This window comes from Bubalus kerabau, chromosome 3 (assembly GCF_029407905.1).
Source record: "Bubalus kerabau isolate K-KA32 ecotype Philippines breed swamp buffalo chromosome 3, PCC_UOA_SB_1v2, whole genome shotgun sequence".
Classification (NCBI taxonomy): Eukaryota; Metazoa; Chordata; class Mammalia; order Artiodactyla; family Bovidae; genus Bubalus; species Bubalus kerabau.
This window is the reverse complement of record NC_073626.1, coordinates 25,155,820-25,180,682: the sequence shown is the minus strand read 5'-3', so window position 1 is coordinate 25,180,682 and position 24,863 is coordinate 25,155,820. Positions and strand designations below refer to the sequence as shown.

Genomic DNA, 24,863 nt, shown 5'->3' with positions numbered 1-24,863 from the left:
CTTGCTGGGAGGGGCGGTGCCAATGCCAACACCAGCGCCATCCTCATTGGCCGAGGCCCCACGTCCGCTGCTGATTGGCTTCCTCTGAGCGCGTTCACGTCCGGGGACGCTTGGGCGCTGCGGAGGGGCGCGGGTGGCCACGCTGGGATCTCCCTCGGTGTAAAGCGCACAGCCCCCTCCCGCCACCTAGGGGTTAGGCCGCCTCTGTCGCTGAATGATTGCGTCATCGAGAGCGGGGAAAACTGCCCTCGCATCCCTTTGACATGTGATGTACCTGCCATGACGTCATAGCCCTGAGAAGGTGGAAGTCGAGGTTGGCAGGATTTGAGGTAACCAGATCCTTGACCTGAGCCCAAGCATCCTTCCTAACCACTCTGGGTTTGGAGCTACTGGGGTAGGGGGTATATAGGTCAAGGGGAAAGGTAGCATGCGCACCTGGTACGGTTGTTTGAGGACATGGGGCTTGCATGTTTCAAGGCCAGACTCGCTTAGTCCTGACTCGAAGTCCCTCTTCTCCAGCCCTTCTTTTTAAAAGGGGAACTTCCTTGTCCCCTCTCAGGACCTCATGGAGTCCAGAGGGACCAAGAGAGAAGCTGGAAAGATAGAGGTCGCTGAGCCTCGGAACAAGCTCCCCCACCCAGCACCCTCCCTGCCCACAGACCCTGCCCTCTACTCTGGGCCCTTTCCTTTCTACCGGCGCCCTTCCGAATTGGGCTGCTTCTCCCTGGATGCACAGCGCCAGTACCATGGAGATGCTCGCGCTTTGCGGTACTACAGCCCACCTCCCACCAATGGCCAAAGCCCCAGCTTTGACCTCAGAGACGGATACCCTGATCGATACCAGCCCCGGGACGAAGAGGTCCAAGAGAGGTTGGACCACCTGCTACGCTGGCTCCTGGAGCACCGAGGCCAGCTAGAGGGGTGAGCAAAGCATACCACACAGTAGCCCTAGAGACCTGCACTCACTCTCTAAAACTGGAGAGCCAAAGCTGGAGTGAGTCCTTACCTTACCCTATTCTTTGGAGAAGCCATCTGCGCTAATGGTGTCAGACCTTCAGCCCCTAACTCCTCCTCCTCAGGGGTCCAGGCTGGCTGGCAGGGGCCATAGTGACGTGGCGGGGGCACCTGACAAAACTGCTGACGACACCATATGAGCGGCAGGAAGGCTGGCAGCTGGCAGCCTCCCGGTTCCAGGGGACGCTCTACTTGAGTGAGGTAGAGACGCCAGCTGCTCGGGTTCAGAGGCTTACCCGGCCACCGCTTCTCCGGGAGCTTATGTACATGGGGTACAAATTTGAGCAATACATGTGTGCAGGTGAGAGCTGCCCTGATTCTGCCCCCTCCCCTATCCCCAGAGATCGAGAGCCCCCAGCCCTTGCTGCTGTTTCTCTCCTTGTGCAGACAAACCCGGAGTCTCCCCAGATCCCTCTGGGGAAGTTAACACCAACGTGGCCTTCTGCTCTGTGCTACGCAGCCGCCTGGGAAACCACCCTCTTCTTTTTTCCGGGGAGGTGGACTGCACAGACCCCCAGGCCCCATCCACACAGCCCCCCACCTGCTATGTGGAGCTCAAGACCTCCAAGGAGATGCACAGCCCTGGCCAATGGAAGAGCTTCTACAGGTTCAGGATGGGGGTGGACAGGATGAGAACCTTGGATGAAAAGCTTGGAAAGAGACTTGGGGAAAGAGGAGGCTGGAGGGTGGAGGAGGGGTCCCACTGACCCCCTTGCCTTTCCTGACAGACACAAGCTCCTGAAATGGTGGGCCCAGTCGTTCCTGCCAGGCGTCCCAAATGTTGTTGCTGGCTTCCGTAACCCGGAGGGTTTTGTCTGTTCCCTGAAGACCTTTCCTACCATGGAGATGTTTGAATACGTCAGGGTAAGGCAATGAGTTCCCACCTGCATCCCCCTGCGCCAACACCACAGGCCCATTGTCCAGGGACCTGCAGCCCACCTTCCCCTTCTTCCACCCTCACCACCGGCCTTCCGCCTCCTCCTGGGCTCTCTGCAGAACGATCGTGATGGCTGGAACCCATCCGTGTGCATGAACTTCTGCGCTGCCTTCCTTAGCTTCGCCCAGAACACAGTAGTTCAGGATGACCCCAGGTGAGGCATTCAGCTCTGCCCCTCCCCTCTGGGGCCCAGAAACTCAGCCTCCAGCCCTCAATTCAGGACTCTATCTGCCCCCCAGGCTTGTCTACCTCTTCTCCTGGGAGCCCGGTGGCCCTGTCACAGTGTCTGAACACCGAGATGCACCCCACGCCTTCCTGCCTCCATGGTACGTGGAAGCTGTGACCCAGGACCTCCCATCACCGCCCAAGACACCCTCCCCCAAGGACTGATGCTTCACAGGGGCTGGTCCTATTTCTGTGTGCACAGATAAAGGCGTATTTCCAGGTGGCTCTCCCTGCTGTGTCTTTTGAGCTGAGTCAACCCTGCCCAACACCTCAGGTTCACACAGGGGGTTTGCAGTTTTATTGTTACATTGTAGCCAGGGGCCAGTCACTGGGTGTAGAGGCTGGCAGCAAAGACGATGTCCCTCCGTAACAGGGTGGCTGCCGTCTCCATCTTGGCACCTAGCACAGGTTCGCCCACCAGGCGGGCTGCCCCCCGAAGTGAGCGACACATCTCGGCCAGGCGTTGGATGCAGCGGACCACCAGGCCCTCAGGGGTCCCTGAGAGCCCTGCCAACTCAGAGAAGGGCTATGGGGGAAGTGGGGTGGGGAATGAATACGATGGGCCCCGACAGCCTCTCCCTAGCTGGCTGTCCACAAAGGCCCCAAACCCCAGCTACTCACCATGCCCCGGGCCCACTCGTACACAACCTCAACCAGCCCGAAATTCAGCTCCCCGACAAATTCCTCCACGGTCTGGTTCAAACCACAGGCCACCTGGACCTCACCAATCCGCTTGGCCACAGTCCGGACCCGTTCTACCCCCTGCAGACAGACAGCAAAGACTCTAAGCCCTGCCTTCCTGCTCCAGCAAGGAGGCCGGGATGAAAGGAGAAACCATTCCAGCTCTTAGGGACACTCAGAGGGCACCTGGGGAACATGTGGGCACGGACTGGGAATGCCATGGCCGAGGAAGGGAGGGGTCCTGGCCGTCATCCCCATACCTGTTTGAGGGTGCTGGGGAGCTGATCGCCAGGGTCCCCGGGGCTCTGGCAGACCAGGCCGGAGAGCAGGGCAGCAATCTCCTCAGGCCGCAGGGTGCTCAGTGCATTGTCGAACATGAGCTCAGTGAGGAGCAGCTCGTGGCTGCTCATGGCACAAGCTACCCGCCCGGCCAGCTTCACTGTGCCTGCCTCGTCCACATACCCCAGGGTTCGGAGCACCTGCAAGGATGGTGGGTGTTGGGAGCCAGCAGACAGCTTCCCTGCCAGCCCCCCAGCCCAGCCCCACCCCCCCACCTCTACTCGCTGGTGGTACTCCGGGAGCAGCAGCAGCGACTGGTCCGACAGCAGGAAGCGCAGCCGCTCCATCTCCTTCTGGATCTGCATCCGCTCCCGCAGCTTCAGGTACTGCGAGGAGCCAAGGGCAAGGGCTCATGAGGCTCCTCCCTGACCTCAGCAGGGGAGCTGAGGACCAGGGCTGGGACAGGGGCGGCCAGTCTGCAGGGGATGAGAGGGAAAGCCATCCCTTCCAGCTGGGAAGCTCACATCCAGGGACCAACCTGGGCAGGGAAGCGGGGACTGTGCACACACTGAGCCCCCCGGATCAGCTCCTCCAGCTTCCGGGCCCGGAGCCCCCCCTCAACCACAGACACATCCTTGAGTTGCAGGTCATTGACAGGGTCGAGGGTGGGGGGTCCTGTGGGGTGTGCCTGAGCCAGTCGTAGCAGTTCCTGGACAGCAGTGGTCACGGCCGCAGAGGGCGGATCCTTCCTGAGAATGGAGCTGGTCTTAGACCTGAGGCAGAGGCTTCTCTTCCTGTGGAACCCCCCTAGGACTGGGGGAGCCTCCCTGACCACACCCCCCCGCCACCCCAACATGGTCCCTCCCCAGCATCTCTGACTTGAATTTTGGTTGCTGCCGCTTGCTGAAGTCCTCCAAGATCTTGTCCCCATTCAGCCGGAGCACCTTGGTGGTGATGGCGGCCATGTCTCCTGGCTGGAGCTTGGCCACAGTGTGGTCACAGGGCCCTGAGAAGAGTGGAGAGCGGGGTCAGACCAGGCACCTCAGCCATGCTGTTGGCAAGAGCCTGGGCATCCGTCCACTCTCACCCTCAGGCAGGAACAGCTTGAATCCCACGAGGTCGTCTGGGTAGGGCACGTCTGGGGAGGCTGGCCCCCTCTCCCGCGGGTCCTCAGACACGGGCTTGTCACACAAGACCAGGGCTGTGAATACTCTGCTGGTGGAGTTCGAAGAGACCTAGAGGATGTGGGGAGGCCAGGACAGGGCAGTGTGAGGAGTGGACACCCAACAAGAGACAGATCCGCCAGTTCAGGCAGGGAGCATGGGGCAGCCATATAGACTGGTAACCAAGTCAAGCAATCGGAGCAGACTTCAGGGGCAGGGCTTGGGGAGAGGACAAGGAGACGAGCCTGAGGTGGTAGGGATGGGAAGGAAAAGAGGGCTAGAGGGAAAAATGAGAGCACTGCTGAGTACAAATGGCTCCTCGCCAAGTGGGGAAGATGGAGATGGGGCTGGCTGCTCCCTCCGGCCTTGGAGTCCAGATTCCCACCACCCTCACCTGAAGGATCACACCCAGTGCGTTGTGATGCTCCTGATTCTTCACAACTACCACCCTTCCTGCTGAGAGAGATTTCAGCCCATTCACAGACTCTATGATGCGGTGCTAAAGAGCAGGGACGAGAAGAAAGAGGATAAGAAATGTCACAGAGATGCTGGGACGAGGTTCAGGTGTACCCAGAGCGTCCCAGTCTCTTCCTCCCCATCCATCACCCCGCCCCCAACACTCACAGGCGCTCACCTGGATCTGGCTCCGGGTCTCAGTCAGTTCCTCCCCCCAGCTGTAATACTCAGGCAGGTCGACGAGCTGGCCAGTCACCTCAGGCTCTTCCAAAGCTCCCAACTTCTTGGTCAGTTCAGCCAGAGTCTGTTCATGGGCCTGGGAGAAGCCAGGGTGGGTATGAAGCCAGAGTCTCCGGGCCAGCTCTCTCCACTTTCACCCATTGGCTTCCAGAGGCCCACCTTGTCCTAGCCTGGCTTCCCTTGTCCCATATCCTATCCTGCACGGCAACCTGGGCACACCCACCTCCTCACCTTGCTGTCCTTGCGAGATGGAAACTCTGAGAAGCTCCTCTTCATCATGTCCTCCACCCTGAGAGCATCCACCCGCAGCAGGTTGAGGATCATGGTGTACGTCAGGCGGAACTGGGACTGCAGCTGGGATGGCTTCCCCTGGGCCAGGCCAGAGACGCCAGTGAGGCTCAGGGTTTGCGGGGAGACCTGCTGCTCGGCTGCTCTACTCTAAGCAGCTGTAGTCCCAGTCCCGCAACCTCGGGGCCCTAGACAAACTGCCTGCTCACCTCTGCACAACAAGGGAGCAAGACTAAATAAACAGACTCTCCAAGGTCCCACCTAGCTCCATATTCACAGTGAAAAGACTAGAGAAGACAAGATCCAGCCTCATCCTCAGATTGGCTCGCTCCTCCCCTGGCTTCTCCCAGACCAAAGGAAAGGAAAGAGAGAGGAGAGAGGAGGAGGGTGGGCACAGAGGATGCAGCAGGTGCCCAGAGCTGGCCTCGAGGTGCCCCGGCTCACCATCATCATGCGGTGCAGGTCCGCCATCTCGGGCACGCGGCCCTTGCAGAGCAGGATGACCGTGCCCGTGGGGTCCAGGCCCCTCCGGCCCGCCCGGCCAGCCATCTGCACATACTCCCCAGGGAGTAGGTCCCGGAAGGTGGAGCCATCGTGCTTGCGCATGGAGTCAAATACCACCGTCCGGGCCGGCATATTTACACCCATGGCGAAGGTCTCCGTGGCAAACAAGACCTGGGATGGGGAGGGGAAGAGAGGATCAGCTAAGGGGCTAAACACAGCTGTGGCCCAGCCCTGGCCGAGCCCACCTCACTTTGTAGCCAAGGCTAAGACCACTACACATAGTCCCAGACGGTTAACTCATGAGACCTCACCTGACTCTCAAGATAAATCTACAGAGTAGGTACTATTGTTTTATTTATTTAGCTACCTATTTCTTTCCTTTCACCCCCACAGCCTACTCCCGTCTCCCCTCTGTCCATCTTTAATCTGTACCTTTTCATGTGAATGTGTTTTATAAAATGTGTTTTTTGAGTGTGTAATACAGTTTGAAGGAAAGGCGACACGTATCTCCTTCTGTTTCCTTCTCTTCCATGTAGTATTTTCAATATCCATCCGTGTTCCTGTGATTATATCTAATCCGTTGCTTCCAACCTGCCACAGAACACCTTGTGGGGTGTGTGGCATATAGCTGCCTACCTGCTCTCCCAGGGAAAGGGCCCCTGGTGCCACCAACACCCTGCCACCAGACAGCAGCCCACAGAGGAAGAGCAGACGTGTTTCCTCACCGACCAGGGTGAGAACTTCACTGCGATTTGCACTCAGGAGCGGAATTTAGGGACAAAGAGTAGGCACAGACTTGTCTTTGCCTCAAGAGCACCAGGTACACTTCAGACTGGCCACACCTGTACAAGGGTTCCTGTAATCCTGTCATCTCCTACGTCTTGGGCAACACTTGGCATTGCCTACTTTCCTAAATTTTACCAGTTTTAATTACTGTAAAGTCCTATCTTGTATTTCAGTTTGCATTTTTCTGATGACTAATGACCTCCATAAGTTTGCTGGCTTTTTAGTTTTCTCTTTTGAATACTGCCTGTTCACACCTTGTGTGCGTGTGTGCTAAGTCACTTCAGTCATGTCCGACTATAGCCCGCCAGGCTCCTCAGTCCATGGGATTCTCCGGGTAAGAATACTGGAGTGGGTTGCCATGCCCTCCTCCAAGGTATCTTCCCAACCCAGGGATCAAACCTGTGTCTCTTGTGGCGCCTGCACTGCACACAGATTCTTTATGGCTGAGCCACTGGAAAGCCCCTATTCATACTTTATGTACCCCCATTTCAATATGTGAAACTTACAGTTCAGGGAGGTTAAGTAATTTGCCCAGGGTCACACAGCAAGTTAACAGTGGACCTGGATTTCCACCCAGGCAGCCTGGATCCAGAGCCCAAGTTCTCAGCCGCTGCACTGTGCTGCCCACTCCCCTCCAAGCAGGTGATAAATGCTTTGGGGAGTCCCTCTCCCACCAGCACGAGCACCTTGACCAGGCCGCGGCTGAAGAGCATCTCCACAATCTCCTTGAGGATGGGCAGGATGCCACTGTGGTGCACACCCAGGCCGCGGTGCAGGAGCTCCGACATGTGCAGAACCTGTGGGGGCCGAGGCCCAGGGTCAGGGATGGGGTGGTGAACACCCGATCCCCACCATCTCCAAGTCCCCCGCCCCACCTGGGGCAGCTGGCGGTCAGAGCCGCGGAGACGGGCAAGGCAGCGCTGCAGGAAGAGGTGAATCTCACTCTTCTCTGAACTCGTAGTCAGGTCGAGGGAGGTGAGGCCTGAGGCTTGCTCGTCACAGCGGCCCCGGGAGAAGGTGAACACCACCACGGGCAGCTGTGCACGGGTGCGGAGGGAGGCCAGGAGGGACAGGTACACACCGCGGTCCTGAGGAGGCGGGGAGAAGGGAGTGGAGATGGAGTCCTTGAACCAATGGGGGCCAAAGTGGGGGGATGTGAAGCAGAGTCAAATCGGGCAGTGCTCAAAGCTCCACTCCAAACCCTGGGAGGACGAGGGAAGAAAGGACTCAGGAGAAAGAAGGGGTGACAGGTACAAAGCCGGCCAGTTCTCACCTGGGCAGGCCCCCCCTGATGCGTGGGCTGCTTGGCCCCAAAGGTCTGGGCATGCTTGCTCATCCGCTCCTTCTTGGCCTCCACAGCCGCATAGTACCTGGGGCAGGGCAGGGCGGCAGTCAGTCACCCCCCGTTGGGCCCAGCCCTGACTCTCCCCATATCCCAGGTTTACCCCTTTGTGTGGAAGGCGCCACGGGAGTCCAGCAACAGGAAGAGCTCCCCCTGGGTCTTGGGGCTGTTCCCCGTGAAGAGATAGTGCTCCAGGGGCACTGGGCGAGCGACGGTGCTGATCACATAGATCTGGCGACGCTTCAGCCGCCTGAGCAGGGGGTGGGAGGGATGACAGAATATCAGGGCTGGGAGCTGGGGAAGGAACCCACGTGCCCGCCATCTTCCCCGCCCTGGCCTCGCCCTGGTTTTCTGGGAGCCAGACTGGAAGGCTGTCCCTGTCACCCCGTCTCTCAACATGCAAAGTGATCTCAGCCCAGGTGGGATCCCACAACCTCCCAGGCTGGACGTGTTCCCCAGCCGCACCCCTTTCTCCTCCCCACCCTCAAGGCCTGACCACTCCCTCACTGGGACAGTCTACACCCCCACCCCAACTGAGGAATGCTACGGCCCCCTTCACTCAAGCACCCCTGGACACGTGTCTTACCCGATCCAGTCAGCAAACTCAAGGGCGTTGGGGACAGTAGCACTCAGAAGGATGATGGACACGTGGTCAGGCAGCATGATGAGTACCTCCTCCCACACGACCCCGCGCTGCACACAGGAAGGGAGGACAAGTCACCAGCAGCTTGGAAGGGGCTGCCCTTCTGCCCAGGGAAGTGGCACGAGGTTCCATGAGAAGGGACAAAGAAGGCAGTGAAGTTCCCGGATCATATGGAACAGCGAAGCTGCTCAACCTTCCCCACAGGAGAGGACTGCCAGGACCTGGGGACCCTGTCCCCTTACCTCAGCATCATTGATATAGTGAACCTCATCAAAGATGACCCACTCCAGGTCCCGGATGACGTCCGAGCCACTGTACAGCATGGAGCTGGAGGAGAAAGGCCCCAGGCTGACTCCCCAGCAGCTCCTATCTCCACCCTCACCTCAGCCAGAGTGCTCTCCAAAGCAGCCTCACCTTCCTGACCAAAAACCCGCCCCATGCTGAATGCTCGCCTCTCACCGAAGGATCTCCGTTGTCATAATGAGGCACGAGGCTTCTGGGTGCAGCTGCACGTCCCCAGTGAGCAGCCCCACGTCCCCAAACGTGTTTCGGAAGTCCCGGAACTTCTGGTTGCTCAGAGCCTTGATGGGCGAAGTATAGATGGTGCTAGGAGGAGGGCACGAAGTCAGCCAGGCCCTCCAAACAGGCTCCTTGTCAGCACCTCCACTCCCACCCTGACCCTTGCCAGCAGCACGCCACAGAGCTCAGGCACCTCCCCCCTCCATCCCCGCTTCTTCACCCAAACTCCCCTCACGTTCCCCTTCATGGAATTACTCTGGAAAAATCTCGTCCTCCAATCCCTTCCCCAACAAATGCCGCTTATTTTTCTCTCCCCACATCTTCTTGTTTCCCTCTGAAACCCTGCCTCAGTTTTTCCCCGAACCTCTCATCTAAAGGATGAGGCAGGGAGGTGGAGAAGAGAAGAGACACAGAAATGACACAGGAGAGAATAGGGCTGGTGAGGGGAGGCTGGGGAGGGGCCTGTACCGCGTCATGTGTTTCTGGGCAAGCGCGATGGCATATTCAGCCACAACCGTCTTCCCGGCGGATGTGTGAGCTGCGACAAAGACTGAGTTGTGCCGCTCCAAGTGCAGGATGGCCTGTTTCTGGAACACATCTGGCTCAAACGCCCACTGTGGGAGAGAGAAACAGATGGAGGCGCAGAAGGGACAGGGGTCTTCCTGCCTCCACCTCATGGGGCCTCCAGGGCAGGGGAAGAAGGGCAAGACCTCCGTCCACTGAAGGCACCTGGCCTCCAGTGGGGAGAGGAGACAAGGGAGTGGGCTGGAGGAGGTGGGGGAGCACCTGAGGCCTGGGCCACGCTACCTGGAAGGCTGGCTGGGGAATGAGGCGGTAGAAATCACCAACAGGGGAGGTGACATCCACAGGAATGGCCCACTGCTCCTGAGGTGGGGGCTTGGGAGGTTCTGGGGGGGCTACAGTTGTGGCCGCTTCCTGGAGAAGGAGAGGGGTGTAGGCCTGATAAACATACAGCCAGAAAGCTCTCTGTTACCACCCCTCCAGAAGATGCTCCAGTCTTCCCCGGGGAACCAACCAGGCCAGCCCACCCTGTCTGGGACAAGGCCTTTCTTTCCTGCCTCAACCACCCAGAACTACCAACCTTCAACACTAGGTCCTCCAAGCTGCTTGCTCGGGCCAGAGGAACACTGCCAGGAGAGGCTGAAACAGTGTCCTGTCTGGGACCGCCAGGCTGTCCCACTGCCTCACTCTCATCCTCATCGCCCCCACCCAAATCCAAGGGCTCCAGCAGACGGCTGAGGCTGAGCAACCCGGCAGCTGGAGCTGAGTGATCTAGGAGCAAGGCAAAAATGGAGACCTGGTTGTATCCACCTCCGTTCTGAAGAAGAAGGGCACTGTTTCCCCTACAGCCCCATCTCAAAACTAAAACTCACCCTTTGGTGCGAAGTCCACGCCTTTCTTGAAGCCAGGTGGAAGAGTAAGGAGGTCTGGAGGACGGAGACAGAGAGAATCAGGACTCTTGCACACTTCTGTACAAGTCATACATTACATTAACCTGCAGGATGTTGTTCACAGCATACACGCTGTAGTTGCAGTTTTTTGTGACAATCCTCCAACAGATGACAGTAAAAGTTGTTATGAAAGAGATACCTTTTCCTAATTTGCTCAAGGGAATGGAAGAGGTAGCAAGGACCCAGTGACAGGACTTGGCCCCTCTTTCTCAGGCCCCAGGCACAGAGCCCTACCTCCCACGGTCCCTCCTGGCACCACCTCACCTTTCTCAAAGTCTATCTCCTCCTCAGCCTCCTCACGAGTGCTCAGATCTGTTATAGTGGGCTCATCCATTCCACCTGGGGAGAGGTTGGATAAACAGGATTCATGGGGTGGGAGTGACATGAGAGGGGTGGAGACTAAGGGCTCCCTCCCCTCCCATCCCATTTCCACAAGCATCACCTGGCCAGAAAGGGTACTGTGTTGGATTCCCCCACAGGGACTGGGAGATGGGCGCTGGTGGCCGGCGAAGAGACAAGGAGGTTGTGGACGACAGGTTTGTATTCTCTAGCAGGACCTGAGGCAAGAGAACAGAGCGCCAGTGAGGCTGAGCTTGCCTCTGACCCCACCTTCTCCTAATTCTGCTTCTGGTGGCCCACAACCACTTACCTCCTTGTAGCCTAGTATCTGGCCTGTGGTTGGGTGTCTTTGGGCCTGTAGGTCGGAGGGGACTGGGGCCCCCAGTGTGGCCAGGAGAGACCAAGGATCCATCTTCCTCTGCCATTTCCTGGACAGAAGCAAAGCAATATTCAGGTCTTCTTTCTCCTCTGTCCCAGCTTCCTTCAGGGACCCACCTGCCAAGCCCAGGCCCTTCTAGACCCCTCACCGGGTTGAGTGCTCCACACCATGCAGAGGCAGCCAGGTTGGAGATGACAGAAACAACCGCTCTGCTTCCTGCTGCAGATCTGGGGCACAGGGAGGAAGGCCGTGGGGAAGCTGGAACAAAGGCACGAGGTAAGGTAAGAGAGTAAGACACAAAAGAGAAGGTGACACGACTTGTATTTAGATCAGATATGACAGACATCCCAGACTAGGACAATCAGGCTGAAGCACTATTTTCCAAAGGCTGTTCTGTTTTACAGAACAAATGGTCTGCAACTGAATTACCTAGGGTTCTGATTAGTAATACAGATTTTGGATTTCTGAATCTATGGACCTAAGAACTAGTATTTTTCAAAAGCTCCCCCACCAATTGTGTGTGTGTGTGTGTGCACACTCAGTTGTGTTCGAACCCATGGATTGTGGCCCGCCAGGCTCCTCTCTGTCCATGGGACTTTCCACTAATCATGAGGCACACTGATATTTGAGAATCTCTAGTTTTAGGAAAAGGGGGTCCCAGGCCTAAGGATGAAGAGCCAGGTGTTCAAAGGGTAGCATCTCAGTCACCAAGAGCCCTGGTGCTTGGAGACAGAACAGGACTCCAGGGAGAAAACAGCCGTTTGAAAGAGCAGTTCTCAGAACTAAGGTTTCCCCGGGGCTCCCTGCTCTGTCTTCTTATGGGCTCTGACCCACTGCAGGTCCATTGGGTTGGAGTCTGTCCAGCACCAGTCTAGGCTCGGATGACAAGTATCCAGAGACAGGACAGCCGAGTCAGCTTAGATCCTACTGGGAGGAGGGTGAAGGAGGTTTTAAGCTCAACAGAGTCAAGGTTAGGGTGAAACGGCACTCACGGTGCTCTCTGGAGCCCCAGGCACATTCAGCAACTCCCAGCGCCCAGTGCATCCCAGCTCTACGGCCCGAAGGGGCAGGTCCAGGGGATCTGGGGGAGGTAGCACTACGGAGGAAAGGTCACAGGTCAGGGGTTAAGGGTCATTCGCTGTCTCCTCCGTCTTTCCACCCCCTCCCCCTCACCGAGTCGCTCCGTCTCCATCATCCTGGAGCCACAGCAGCTGCCAGGCAGCTGGGAAACGTAGGGAGGAGCCGGAACCGGCGGAAGTAGAAGCGACTTCCGGCACAATAGGGCCTGGGGGCGGGGACAAGAGCTACTTAGGGGCTGACCCAAACTGGTGGGAGGCCGGGCGGAAGTGTGTGCGGCGCGGGCCGCCTTGGTTACCGCGTTCTCCGCCCCTCGCTACGTCATCGCTCTGAGCCCGGGATCCGCTGCCCGCGCGGGCGCCGCCCGAGACCGTGGGGCCCCGGTTGCCGCCCCCTCAGGTAAGGCCTTCTCCTCAGCCTTCGCCCCCCCTTTTTCCGAGCTCCTTCTGTCTTCTTGCCCCTTTCGTTGCTCTGAGAGCGCTGCGCGCGTTCCACTGCTTCCTCTGCTTTTCGGACCCCGCAATTCCATACTAACTCCAGCGAGATAGGGGGGTCTGGTGCCATCGTCTTGGCGACGGAGCGGGTATTTATCCCTTCCTGGGCCACATGGTGCCCCAAGGCGCTGGTATCCGTGATTCCTGAAGACAGAAGGGAATGCTGGTTGATCCCGACGACCTGGGGTTTGGACGGCAGCCTGGTTTAAGCAAGGGGTAGGGAGAGGCAAAAGATAGGAGTAGGCAGGCCTGAAGGGGTGGGATCGGGATCAGTGTGGACGGCGTGTGAACTGTGGGCGGTGACAGTGGAGAAAGATGTCTTGGGCCCTGCCCCCGAACCAGGAGCCACCATGTTGGTGATACCCCCCGGACTGAGCGAGGAGGAGGAGGCTCTGCAGAAGAAATTCAACAAACTCAAGAAAAAGGTGAGGGAGTGTGTGTGGGCATGGCCCAAACTTTCAAAGACTCTACATTGAGAACACCTGGGGTGAGTGTGAGGGGATGGGGGGTGGGGATTCCTCTAGCTAATACCTGGAGGCCTATCATCTCTCAGTGTCACTTCAGAGATGGACTCCCCCAAGTGTGTACTTGCTTTTCTCTCTTTCCTGTGTGGTCTGCCATGGAGTTGTCTTCCTTTCCCATGGCTTTTAGTACCATCTAAGAACTGGTGATCCCAAGCTTGGTTTTTCCAATGTCGTCTAGTGTCTTACTGACAACAACTGAAGCTGTCGTCTGTACTAAACTTGGTCTTCCAAATAGGACTGTCTGCATTCACTTCTTCAATTTGTTTGAGATGAATATCTCATCTCTGTCTCCTGCACCATTTGTGTAGCCAAACGTTTGCCAAGTCTTCATTTTTCTTTTAAAGTAATTTTTGTTTTCTTTTTCCTATGTATTCCCTAGATCAGGTCTTCGCTGATGCTCACTTTGACTGTTATAATGGACTCTCAACAAGTTTCTTTTCTTGGACAGACTTTTTCACTCCTGTTAAAACGGTGCATTGAAAACACTAAACACTGCCCTTCTTTTTTCAAAACACAGTGGTTTCACATTGCCTATAAAAAGCTTTAATCGGACCTTTCTTTCTATAGAACTATTCCTTGGTCCCAAAGCATGCATTCTCAAAACCTTCTTATCTCTGCATCTCTGCCACCCGGTTTTCTTTGTCTAAAATGCCTTTTCCTCTCAGCCTGCGTTATGTAGATCCTACTCAGGGCCTGGTTTATAACCATCTGCATCAGAAAAATCTTACTTGCTTTCAGCTCCAGTCTGCACAGTCTTGACAGTTCAGTCTGGTCATCTTCTTTCTCAGCCTGTGAGCTCAAGAGGAGGATCTGTGTCTCTTTCTTTTGCAAATCTCTGTTTCAAAGCATTGGTGTGTTCTTATTAAACATGTAGGGGTGGATGGATGAAGCTCCTAAGAAGGCATGGAGGCTTATACTAAACTGCAGTGTATATCCGGGGACCATGGTCTGTGGTTGAGTTCCTTGTTTTCAACTTGAAAAATATGAGACTCTGCAAAGCCTCTGGATACTATGGTTTAGAGAGAGTAGGTATGGCTGGTGTATGTGATCTGAGGGACTATATGTGAGAAGCAAGACAGCTGCAGTGTACCACCCCAGGGGCACCATTTGCATTATTTTCTCTCAGAAAGGTATCCCCGGAGTGATGCGCCCAAGGGCCTTGGGAGACCTGGCCGGGGATTGGCCCTCATCAATCCCTCTCTTCTCACTCTTGTTCCCAGAAAAAGGCATTGCTGGCTCTGAAGAAGCAAAGTAGCAGCAGCACAGCCAGCCAAGGCGGTGTCAAACGCTGTGAGTGACGGGGGAGGCAGGGATAGGCTGGAAGTAAGCACACCGGCTGACCTCTGGCCAACATAATACACCTCTTCCCCTTGCCACTTCAGCGCTGTCAGAGCAGCCTGTGGTGGACACAGCCACAGCCACAGAGCAGGCCAAGCAGCTGGTGAAGTCAGGAGCCATCAGTGCCATCAAGGCCGAGACCAAGAACTCAGGCTTCAAGCGTTCTCGGACCCTAGAGGGGAAGTTAAAGGTGAGCACAGGCAGAAAGATTGTTCACGGGATCCTTCACGTCAGAGGGCATCCTTCCAAGTTGGAATGAAGGTAGGTGTAGGGGGAAAGTAATGCCAGTTCAGTCATGGACGAGTTGCTGTGCCATTCTGAGCTTCAGGCTTCTTATCTATAAAATGAAGAAACTAGATGCCTCCCAGATCCTCCTCCGTTTTATGTATTCTGTGACTCTCATCCGTCAAGTAATGGATCTGTTGGATTGTGTTCTCGAAGGAGTTGAAAAGGCTGAGAAGGTCATCAGGTTTAGGATGTTTTTAGTAAACTAAATGCTTCAAGTGTGTATTAAGTCTTTTATGTAAAATAACACGTAGTCAAGTGAGAAACAAAAAAAAAAGATAGGCCGGGGAGCCAAGAGGAGGGCGAGTGAAGAGAAGCCCCCCGCCCCTGATAGGCGGCCTCCTGCTCCCCCACTGAGGTAGGTCTCTCCCACCTTCCCAGGACCCTGAGAAGGGGCCGGTCCCCACTTTCCAACCGTTCCAGAGGAGCGTATCTGCTGACGACGACCTACAGGAGGTAATGGTTTCCAGTTTTCTGTCTCTGAGGAGCAGGCAATTGAGAAAAATGAGAAACCCACATATTGGAGGCCATATGCCAGCCACTCAGACTCGTCTTAACTGTTCTTGGTCTCTTTCAGTCGTCCAGACGTCCACAGAGGAAATCTTTGTATGAGAGGTTAGAGAAAGGTCGGGGTCCCAGTTGGTGGGGTTTGGGGGGCACAAGAGGCTTGCCCGGGTCCTTAGGAGGTTTGGAACTGAAGTGGGAAGAGCTGGGGCTGCAGAGGGGGTGTTGAGTCTGCGAGGGATCCAGGAAGACGAGGTAAAAGCCCCCTTTGATCCTCATTGTCTGCTGCTCGCCAGCTTTGTATCTTCCAGTGATCGGCTTCGGGAACTGGGGCCAGATGGGGAAGAGGCAGAGGGCCCAGGAGCTGGCGATGGTCCCCCTCGAAGCTTCGACTGGGGCTACGAAGAACGTGGTGGTGCCCGTTCCTCAGCCTCCCCTCCCCGAAGCCGCAGCCGGGACCGCAGTCGTGAGCGGAACCGAGACAGAGACCGAGATCGGGATCGAGAGCGAGACCGGGAGCGGGACCGAGACCGTGATCGAGACCGGGACAGGGACCGAGATAGGGACCGAGATCGAGACCGGGACAGGGAGCGCGACCGAGAGGGCCCTTTCCGCAGTGAGTGATCTTGGCTAGTGGGAAGTGACTTCAGATACTGTGTGGGTGCGTCCTACTAAAGGGTACTCTAAAGTGGAGGATGAGCTAGGCCTATGTCTCATGACTGGATTCCTGTGTTCCATAGGGTCAGACTCGTTCCCTGAACGCCGGGCCCCTCGGAAGGGAAACACTCTGTATGTGTATGGTGAAGACATGACGCCCACCCTCCTCCGTGGGGCCTTCTCTCCCTTTGGAAACATCATTGACCTCTCCATGGACCCACCCAGAAAGTAAGGACCACGGTGGGTTGTCCTAGGAGGACCTGGGGTGTGAGACCTGAGGGAGGAAGCTAGCCTGTCTCCACAGCCTGTAACACTGGGTTTGCCTGGGTCCTGAGGAGCCCGTAGGCCCTCTACTGACCCTGTGTTTTCTCATCCCAGCTGTGCCTTCGTCACCTATGAAAAGATGGAGTCAGCAGATCAGGCCGTTGCTGAGGTTGGGACTTCCCAGATCTGTTCTTCCCATCCCTCCTGACATCCTCATATTTTCTCTGTAAAATACTGGGAGCCAGGAGGAAATCATTTCCTCTTGACAAAGAAAGTATTTCCCTATTCATGCAGGAAACCTTATGTTCTCAAGTCCCTACTTAGTCTATTCTTAGGATGACAGCTCCTAGAAACCCTCCTTTGGTTTGTCTATAATGTTTGCCCCCATCCTCTGCCCGCTCCCCTCTTCTGCCCCAGCTCAACGGGACCCAAGTGGAGTCTGTACAGCTCAAAGTCAGCATTGCCCGAAAACAGCCCATGCTGGATGCCGCCACGGGCAAGTCTGTCTGGGGCTCCCTGGGTAAGAAGGGGATTCTTCCTTTCTCATGTCTGTTGCCCACAGCTCACCCTGTTTTGTTCTCCTGCCTGTCCCTGGGTCCCCAGAGGGGCTAGAGACCTGGTTTTGTGTGGCAACTATAGGGATTAGAAGGAGAATCCTCAGGCCTTCTATCAGTTAGAAGCAGGAGGAGAGAAAAGTATTGGAAACCATTTCCAAGGCGTTGATTGGAACAAGGAAGAAAGTGGCAGTGAGTCAGGTTGGCGAAGAAGGTGAGCACCTCATGTGGCCTTATTCATTTTGAGATGGAATATAGTTGGTTTTATAAAATAGACCTTTGAAGTTAGGAATCAGGAACCAGGCGTTCAGTAACAACTGAAAATGTAGACTGGAGTCACCTGTATCATAGGGCTGCTGCAAAACGACACAATCGTGTTGCAGGGGAGACTGAATGCAGAGGAGAAATGAGCCAGTACTGGACTTAAGGAATAAATAGTCAGGAACCATGGGAGGAAGCTGGGCTGTGTTCCTTATGCCCGATACGGCCCCAGCCCTCCTGACATGTTAGGCTGAAGTTGAGTGTGCAACATAGACAAAGGAGGGGTCAGAGAGCTGGGAGCAGGACCTGAGGGGCCTGGATCGTTGCAGCTGAAGGATAGAGGCTTTGAGAAGGCGGAAGTGATCCACGGCATCGAGATGAAAGCTCCAAGACAGTGGGGGCTTGCATGGGGGTTCCCTCTAGCCCCAGAGTGGCAGGAATGGAATCGTTGGGAATGGGGCGTAGGGAGGAAAGAGGAAGGGGAAGGGACAGCTCCAGGGAGAATGGTTAGGGCCAGAGTTACACTGGAATGAATTCTCCTGATGGAATGAATAACCCGTTTCACCCGAAGTAGGTTTTCATGTAAAGGAGTAGGCACAGGGAGTTCGGAGCCAGAGTAACCCGTTATACTGAAGAAGGAACCAGGAAGGACCAGCATGTTAGCAAAGGTCTATAGAGATTTTCTAATTTTTGGTGTACTGACTGGAAGTAGGCGGTTAACATTATTCACATGTGTCAAGAATAACATTTGGGTTATTTCTGAGGACAAAACACTCATTACAGTGTTTGCGTGTGCCATGATAACTGCCCACTCTTTACTGGGGCCATGGATTGGTGGCCACAGGCCTAAGGGGGCTCAAGGTAGAGAAGCTATCCTGGCCACCAGAGGGCAGCATGGAAACTGGGCATCCAAAGGCCGGAGGCTAGAGTTGAGGTGGCCAAACTCTGGGCCTCAGGTCTGGTGGTGCTCTCCCTCAGACTTTAATGGAACTTCTCCTCCCTCCGCAGCTGTCCAGAATAGCCCTAAGGGCTGCCACCGGGACAAGAGGACTCAGATTGTCTACAGCGACGATGTCTACAAGGAAAACCTTGTGGACGGCTTCTAGGGAATGGAGCTGGATTCCGTGTGCCTCATCTGCCCCAGCGCTGGTCTCAGTAAAACACTGAGGTGGAAGCTCACCCATCTCCCTCAGCCTCTGGTTTTTCAGCACTTGGGATTGGGGTTGAGCCTTTAAAAACGGCTGTTAGATGTGATCTCAGTTGTAACCACATGGCTAGTGCACGCTCCCCACTCCTTTACCCCAAAAGGATCTTGAACACAGGTGTTGTCGCAGCTGTTTTAATTTGGTCTCATGCCCCTTTCCAGCAGGAAACCCCTTATAGAAAACCCAGATCCTCATTTTGGAGTTTTTCCTTGAGCCAGGGCAGCACCTGGTAGAGGTTGATGTGAAAGTCTCGAGCATAACCAGGTACTTGCTGTGGCCGCTTGCAAACGTCCACGACGCCCCAGCTGATCACGCCAACCTGGAGAGAGCGAGGGGTTGCCAGGAATCATTTGGTAGAACTCCTTAATCCCAGGAAGCACAACTACTGCCAGTTCCCTCTGAAGTGACCTGACCTGGGAGGACTAGACTAGGGACCCAGTTCAGTTCTGTCCCCTGGCACACAGACCAGACACATGGCCCTGAATTGGCCAGTTCAAGGAAGAGTGTGAAGGTGAGGCAGGCTCTGCCCCACCCCCCACCTCTTTCAGCCACATGCAGTGAGCTTTCCTGTTTTGGGGCCCACGCTGACCACTCAGCATCTCTCCAGAGAAAGGAAAGAGAAGACTCACTTGAATGAAGCGACTCCTCTTGTGAATAATCAGGGGGCCACCAGAATCACCTGCAGGGGAGGAGATGCTGTAGGGAAAGACTTAGGCCTCAGAACTCACATCACAACCAAAGAGCCTTCTCTCACCTTTGCAAGTGTTGGGGTCAGCATAGGGATCCACACCTCCAGTGCAGAGGAACCTGGGGGTGACTACCTCAGAGACGTCCTTGACTTTTTCATAACCTGGGGCGCGTAGAGCATCTCTCTCACAGCTGGCTTTCTGTAGGTGAGATGGGGAAGTGTGGAGAGAGGCGTGAGGAACAAAGCTTGCTTAGGAAGGACTGGGGCCTAAAGGAACTCAGGATCCCACATTCCTCACCTTGTCCCCATTCTTGATGTAGACTGCCTTCCGAGTCAGGGTCTTCTTAGACTCAGACACAAACAGAGCTTCGATGTCCTTTGCAGGGAGTAGCTCTTGCACTTTACAGATGGATAGACTGGGTCATTGCAGCACTCTCCCTCCCCTCCCCGCCTCGTGCTTGTCATCGAGTGGCCCTCCACTCCTTCCTGTGAGCCGGAGGCTGGGCTGGGCATCACCTGCTCTCCCTCCCCCTCATCCCTTCCTTGTCTCAGAACTTCACCCTTAACAAGCTGCTCTCCCTGAACGTCTCTTACTCTGTTGCTGGCATGTGGTTGACCTTGGAAGCCTCAAGGCTTGAATCGATCCCTCAGTGCAGGGGAGACAAATGGGCCTGTTGAGAGATGGGGAAATTCAAGGATCGTGAACCCTGGGCCTGCTCCCGTCTCAGTTCTGCCTCTCCCAGCCTTTTCTCTCAGAATCCAGATGGCTCACCTGATGGTGGTCTCATACTTGAGCTTCTCCTTGAGCCTGATGAGGGCCACGTCATAGTCATAAAACTCAGGAATGCCTTTTGCTTTTTTTGCATTGAGGTCGTACTTCGGATGAAATAGGATTTCTTTTACCTCCCACTCCTTCTTCTTTTCTCCTGAAGTACAAGAAGGGGTCCCTCTAGACCACTGAAATCTGTGTAGGCAGCCTCCTGCCTGCATGTCATCCCTAACCCAAATCTTCCCCATCCCTAACTGGTCCAGCATGCAAGGGAAGGGTTGCGATGAGGACAGGTGGAAAGTGGGCCCTGGAGGCAGTGTGGCCCAGAGGGCACCGCAGAAGCTCAGAAGTGATGGGTTGCATCCTTACCCAGGCTGACCTTGATTGAGTGTTTCTCATCATCCACAGTGAAACAGTGTGCAGCCGTCAGCACAAAGTACTCAGACACAATAGCACCCATACAGCTCTCATGCCCCTTCAAAGGGCGCTGGGGACAGCAGCAGAGGGAAAGCTCAGCTTTCACAAATCTCACAGTCTGATCAAGAGTGCCTTGCCCTTCCTCCAACCTTCATTTCCCCCTGACCTCCCCTCCCCTAAGTTCCCACCAGCAGGACACTGCACTTACAGTCACTGAGATCTTGGCCTGCCACGGTTGCTTGTGGTAGGCATTACCATCCCTGTGCTCCCAAACCATGCCACAGAGACCCAGTGTCCGGCTTTCATCTGACAAGAAAGGAGATTGTGCTAAAAGCTGGGACAGTTCATTTCCAAATGGCAGCTGTCTTGCGGAGGGAGGCCAGTGTGTCTGTGGGGAACAGATGCCCAAAAGAGGGAAGGGAAGGCAAGGAACCACTGGAATCATGGGACTAAGCTCAGAGACCTGGGCATTTTCAGGCCCAACTCCTGCTAACTTGCCATTTCTTGACCTCTGTTGGCCCCAGCTTCCATATCTGTAAAAGGAGGGACTTGAGAAAGGTCTCAGCATCATTTCAGAACTCGTGATTCTGAGATCAGGGAGTGAAAAGTACCAGGAAGCAAGAATAGTGACCTGGAGGTAGAGGAGGAGAGAACGGGCTTCCAGACTTTCCAGGGCTTTAGGAGGAGTGGAAGAATGAGTGACCTTGAGGGGTCTGGGGAGAGCTGAGTTTCCTGACCATGTCCTTATAGCCTTCCATAGCTTCCTACCAAGCATTTGGACGAAAACATCCTCCAGGTTTTCCATGCCTTGGAGTTTGAACACGTGTTTCTCTTTATCCTTCTTGGAAGCCAAAGCATTGATATTCTCTTGGTTCACTAGAGGTCCAACCCCGAACACATAGATGTCTGAGAGAGAAAAAACAGAGTGAGAGTCTTGGCCCTGGTGCAGGCAAGAAGCTAGTAAAGTGGGGTGCTGGGTCCTAGGCAGTAAAACTCACCCAGATAATCCTCCCTGGGGTTTTTGCGATTTCTACCAATGTCTAGCAAGTACCGAATATCGTGAATGACAGTGACTGGATCCCCACCCATGTTGTGCAAACCTGCAGGAGAAACAGACCATGAGGGTGGGGAGACATGAAGGAAGAGGGTCCAGGAAGACAAAGAGGCTGGAAGGAATGACATACAGGGCTGAGTGAGCAGGTTGGAGAGGAGATCATGAGTGAGAGATCACGGAGTGGAGGGTCCCTCCTTGTAAAGGCACAAGGAAGAGCAGCACGCCATCCCCCACCACAAGTCCGTTGTTACACGTGGACTCAGGGCCACGGGCTGGCTTGAGAGGGTGGGGAGTCAGGCAGGGGAAAAGCCCGTCTTACCGTCAGTCATGATGATGATGACGTGGCGCGTGCGGTTCCAGGTGTCTTTGAATTGGTTTACTTCCCTGCTCATCATGTTGTACACTTCCAGGAGAGCCCTCTTGGTGTTGGTCCCTGCCTTCAACTTGTGATCTGTAAACAGTGAAGGTGTCATCACCTCGCCTGGTCTCCCAACCCGTCCTTGACCCCAGAGGTCCAGCGGCAACTGGGCTCCCATATCTGTCAACTTGAGTTGTCACCCCACTGTCCTTTCTTTGACAACAAAGTGCCCCTCTCAGTTCCAAAGGGTTCCCACCAAACCCCGTTTTCCAATGACCCTGCTGTCCAACCGTGGATTAAAAAGTAGTCCTCCCTGCCCCACCAAATGGTCTCACTACACCCTCCCCACAACACTCCTGAAACTTCAGACCTCTCTGACCCCAAAGTGAACCTCCCACCCTTCCCTGACTTCTGACCTGCGTAGTTGATTTGGTTGAGCTGGTCTGTGACCCAGTCTGCTTCGCTGCTCTTTGGGTCGGACACTCTGATCAAAACTTTGGGTTCTGTGGCATATGTCACTAGACCATATTTTGGCTTCACCCCATAGCTTGCCACCTGTGGGCGAGGGGAACAATAGGTCACAGCATCAAAAGTAGAATATACGGTTGGGAGAATTCAGCAGCTGGGCTGAGACAGATAGGAAAGTCCTTAGTAAGAGACTCAAGGACTGACTCATCACCCTGGGGTCATGGAGGAGTCCAGGTTAAAGGTCAAGTAAAAGGAAAGGACACAATAGGACCTGGAGATTTTCTGGGACCCTGTGGCTCCGAGGGGCTGGGAGTATCTGGGAACTAGTCCTGGCAGGGCAGTGAGGTCCTTTCAGGGTTCCCACCTTCAAGGGGAGGGGGCCCCACCTTCTCGATGAAATCTCTGAGACAATTCTTGGCCCCTGTGAAGTTGTGGGCCCCCACGCTGTCTGATCCATCCAATACCAGGTAGATGTTCATGGAGCCTGAGGGGTCCAGGACAATCTTTCTCTTCTGTTGTTCCCCTGGATGCCACCAGAGAGGCTCAGGCTCCAGAACAAAGAGGTCTCCTGCCCCTTCTCCACCCCATGCCCAACTCCCCGCCCCGCCTCCCCTCTCTGCCTTCAAACCTGGGCTATGTCCATCCTCGGCATCAACTCCTTCTATGGTCTCTGTCAGGGAAGACAGGAAAGCTTCGGCCACCTCTGCAGGAGTGTCGTACATAAAGGAGTCTGGGAGAGGTCAGAGAACAGGTCAAATGTCTGGGAGGGTCAGGGACACTGACAGGAGATGGTGGGCTTCCGGGGCGGGAAGGGCTCAGAAGTTCTTCAGGGAGATTTAGAGAAGGGAGGAAGGAGCTGGATGGTGGCAGCAAGAGAAGGCAGTGCGCTCCTGAGGGGATGTGCGGATGGGAGAGCAGGGTCTGACTTGAGGGTACAGATAAGGGTCACCTTGGCAGGAAGGCTCCGTTCCACTCCAAGAGCCACCTTCCAGGCATGTTCGCTGCTCGGAACCACGTAGAGTGAGCCCCCGGTTGCAGTAGTAGGTGACACGGTCTTCAAGGCGGTACTGGCTGCCCACCTTCCTCGTGCCAAGGGGGATGCCTGGGTTGGGGCAGTATGCCGCTGCAGAAGTGTAAGACACACTGGTGAGGGCCAAAGCCTGGGGCCCAAAGGGCAAGGCAGAGCACCGAGAGCTGTGGCACTGGTTCCTCAGGCTGCGGATGGTCAGGGAGAAGGAGCTGTTGTGGACAGGGGGGCGATTCTCACCTCCATCATCACAGATGGCCGTTTCCCCATCCCACCGACCATTCCCCTGGCAGGTGCGATTGGCAGAGCCCCGAAGACTGTAGCCATCATAGCAGCGGAAAGAGATCTCATCGCTCAAATTGTAGTAGGCAGCCCGGGGCCAGTACTCCCCATTCTCAAAATCCTGTGGTCTGGGACAGCGAATTGCTTTGGGGGCAAAGGGGTGGAGACCAAGTAGAAGTTACTGGAAAGGAAGGGCTGCCCGTTAGGATAACCCTCTGGTCTCAGGGACCCTGTCACTGAGAAATATCACTTCTGGGCCTCACAGGATAGCTACTACCTTCAACCCCTGGAGGAACCTCCACCCATAAGGAGTACTGCTGCTTCCCCCTCCCCATTTCTAAGTGTTCTTTGAACTGCTGGGACTGCCTGACACAGGGTAAATGCTTAGTAAAGTCTAGCTCCCCTTCCTTCTCTCTCCATCCCACCTCCAACCCTCGCTCAGCTCTGACCAGCTCAGCCCAACTTGTCAGCCTGCCTGGTCTCCACTCAAGCCTAGACTTATCCAAGTCTGGACCTTGGCTGCCACCTGCTCTGTCCCACAGCCAGCCCATGCCCATCCTCACTGCCCTCAAACCTTTGCATTCAGCCCTCTTGACAATCTTTCTGTCTTGAGTCTGCAGGGTGCTCCAGGACCCTGTGGATCTGCAGGTGCGAATCTGCGTGGGGTATGGGTAGAAGCCAGAAGGACATAAGTACTCCAGCACCTGGCCCGCCTTGAGAAGCCGGAAGGAGCCACCTTTGATCTCTACTCCCTCCAGAGAGCAGGGGCTTTGGGGCCCGGCCTCAGGCAGTGGCGTCATGCCCACACCTAAAGAGAAAAGTTGGTGAGGCCCAGCCTCACAAGGCTGAGGACGGATCGTGGGGGAAGCAGGAGTGGAGGGAGGGGGGCTGTGATCTCACTTACCTCCACACAAGAGGCCCAGGATCAAGGGTACCAGGCAGAGTCGGGGGTTGTGACCAATCCCCATGGTGACCTGGGGCTGGGGGCAGGAGGGCCTCTCCTGGCTTCTGCTGCAAGTCTGCTTGGCTTGATGGCCAAGCTGAAACTTTAGACCTGAGCCTAGTCACACTCCCTTCCCCTGCCCCCCACAACCTCCAGCCTTTTATGCAATCCTGTTCTGGCACCTGCTGTTCACCCCACCCTCCCTACCCACATCACTTTCCGGAATGTCCAAGCGGGGAGGGCCCCACTGAGCTGCCAGTCAAGGAAACAGAAACTGCAAAAACTCCACCTTTGGCTCCCCAAGGTCCAGGACTCAGCCAGTCAACACCTCCTCTCCGCCCCTGGTCCTGTCCAACAAGCCCAGACCTCCCCTTGGGGACTAGATATAAGGTCCACACTGCGCGCCGCACCCCCCTCCCTTCGCCCC

The 24,863-nt window shown here is 55.6% G+C and overlaps 4 protein-coding genes across 11 annotated transcripts; 2 read left to right on the top strand and 2 right to left on the bottom strand.

Annotated features, from left to right (window-relative positions):
- Positions 1–124: 124 nt before the first annotated feature.
- Positions 125–2,419, top strand: DXO (decapping exoribonuclease). Of its 2 annotated transcripts, none has more exons than XM_055571144.1 (7): positions 125–329; positions 560–921; positions 1,080–1,315; positions 1,402–1,621; positions 1,743–1,878; positions 2,011–2,105; positions 2,191–2,419. In XM_055571144.1, exons 2-7 carry the CDS (start codon positions 566–568, stop codon positions 2,339–2,341), a joined length of 1,194 nt encoding a protein of 397 aa, XP_055427119.1. In that variant the 5' UTR covers positions 125–329; positions 560–565; the 3' UTR covers positions 2,342–2,419. The 2 variants fall into 2 exon arrangements, with proteins under 2 accessions (XP_055427119.1, XP_055427118.1); XM_055571143.1 differs by having other exon boundaries at positions 520–921.
- Positions 2,114–12,525, bottom strand: SKIC2 (SKI2 subunit of superkiller complex). 2 transcript variants are annotated; one of them, XM_055571138.1, is made up of 28 exons: positions 12,441–12,525; positions 12,260–12,363; positions 11,416–11,525; positions 11,199–11,316; positions 10,992–11,106; positions 10,814–10,888; positions 10,472–10,525; positions 10,180–10,370; positions 9,885–10,037; positions 9,546–9,691; positions 9,018–9,164; positions 8,801–8,885; positions 8,502–8,608; positions 8,019–8,165; positions 7,847–7,943; positions 7,449–7,661; positions 7,260–7,370; positions 5,728–5,958; positions 5,227–5,364; positions 4,934–5,071; positions 4,694–4,798; positions 4,224–4,371; positions 4,016–4,142; positions 3,675–3,885; positions 3,412–3,522; positions 3,118–3,336; positions 2,798–2,938; positions 2,114–2,702 (listed from the first exon to the last, which is right to left on the bottom strand). In XM_055571138.1, exons 1-28 carry the CDS (start codon positions 12,460–12,462, stop codon positions 2,502–2,504), a joined length of 3,765 nt encoding a protein of 1,254 aa, XP_055427113.1. In that variant the 5' UTR covers positions 12,463–12,525; the 3' UTR covers positions 2,114–2,501. The 2 variants fall into 2 exon arrangements, with proteins under 2 accessions (XP_055427113.1, XP_055427114.1); XM_055571139.1 differs by having other exon boundaries at positions 9,885–10,013.
- Positions 12,526–12,586: 61 nt separating this feature from the next.
- NELFE (negative elongation factor complex member E) lies at positions 12,587–18,546 on the top strand. 5 transcript variants are annotated; one of them, XR_008711484.1, is made up of 12 exons: positions 12,589–12,743; positions 13,181–13,263; positions 14,583–14,652; positions 14,745–14,890; positions 15,367–15,441; positions 15,563–15,600; positions 15,786–16,105; positions 16,230–16,374; positions 16,525–16,579; positions 16,828–16,930; positions 17,800–17,893; positions 18,234–18,417. XR_008711484.1 is itself a non-coding variant. In XM_055571146.1 (11 exons), exons 2-11 carry the CDS (start codon positions 13,189–13,191, stop codon positions 18,329–18,331), a joined length of 1,125 nt encoding a protein of 374 aa, XP_055427121.1. In that variant the 5' UTR covers positions 12,590–12,743; positions 13,181–13,188; the 3' UTR covers positions 18,332–18,546. The 5 variants fall into 5 exon arrangements, 3 of the variants coding, with proteins under 3 accessions (XP_055427122.1, XP_055427120.1, XP_055427121.1); XR_008711485.1 differs by lacking the exon at positions 16,525–16,579 and having other exon boundaries at positions 12,587–12,743; XM_055571146.1 differs by lacking the exon at positions 17,800–17,893 and having other exon boundaries at positions 12,590–12,743; positions 18,234–18,546.
- Positions 18,547–18,558: 12 nt separating this feature from the next.
- CFB (complement factor B) lies at positions 18,559–24,567 on the bottom strand. Of its 2 annotated transcripts, XM_055571142.1 has the most exons (18): positions 24,398–24,567; positions 24,068–24,301; positions 23,452–23,637; positions 23,134–23,307; positions 22,813–22,914; positions 22,571–22,707; positions 22,133–22,271; positions 21,678–21,809; positions 21,303–21,404; positions 21,073–21,210; positions 20,513–20,610; positions 20,257–20,374; positions 19,891–20,044; positions 19,713–19,789; positions 19,417–19,517; positions 19,185–19,317; positions 19,060–19,109; positions 18,559–18,749 (listed from the first exon to the last, which is right to left on the bottom strand). In XM_055571142.1, exons 1-18 carry the CDS (start codon positions 24,459–24,461, stop codon positions 18,603–18,605), a joined length of 2,286 nt encoding a protein of 761 aa, XP_055427117.1. In that variant the 5' UTR covers positions 24,462–24,567; the 3' UTR covers positions 18,559–18,602. The 2 variants fall into 2 exon arrangements, with proteins under 2 accessions (XP_055427117.1, XP_055427116.1); XM_055571141.1 differs by having other exon boundaries at positions 20,513–21,210.
- Between the last annotated feature and the right edge of the window lie 296 nt (positions 24,568–24,863).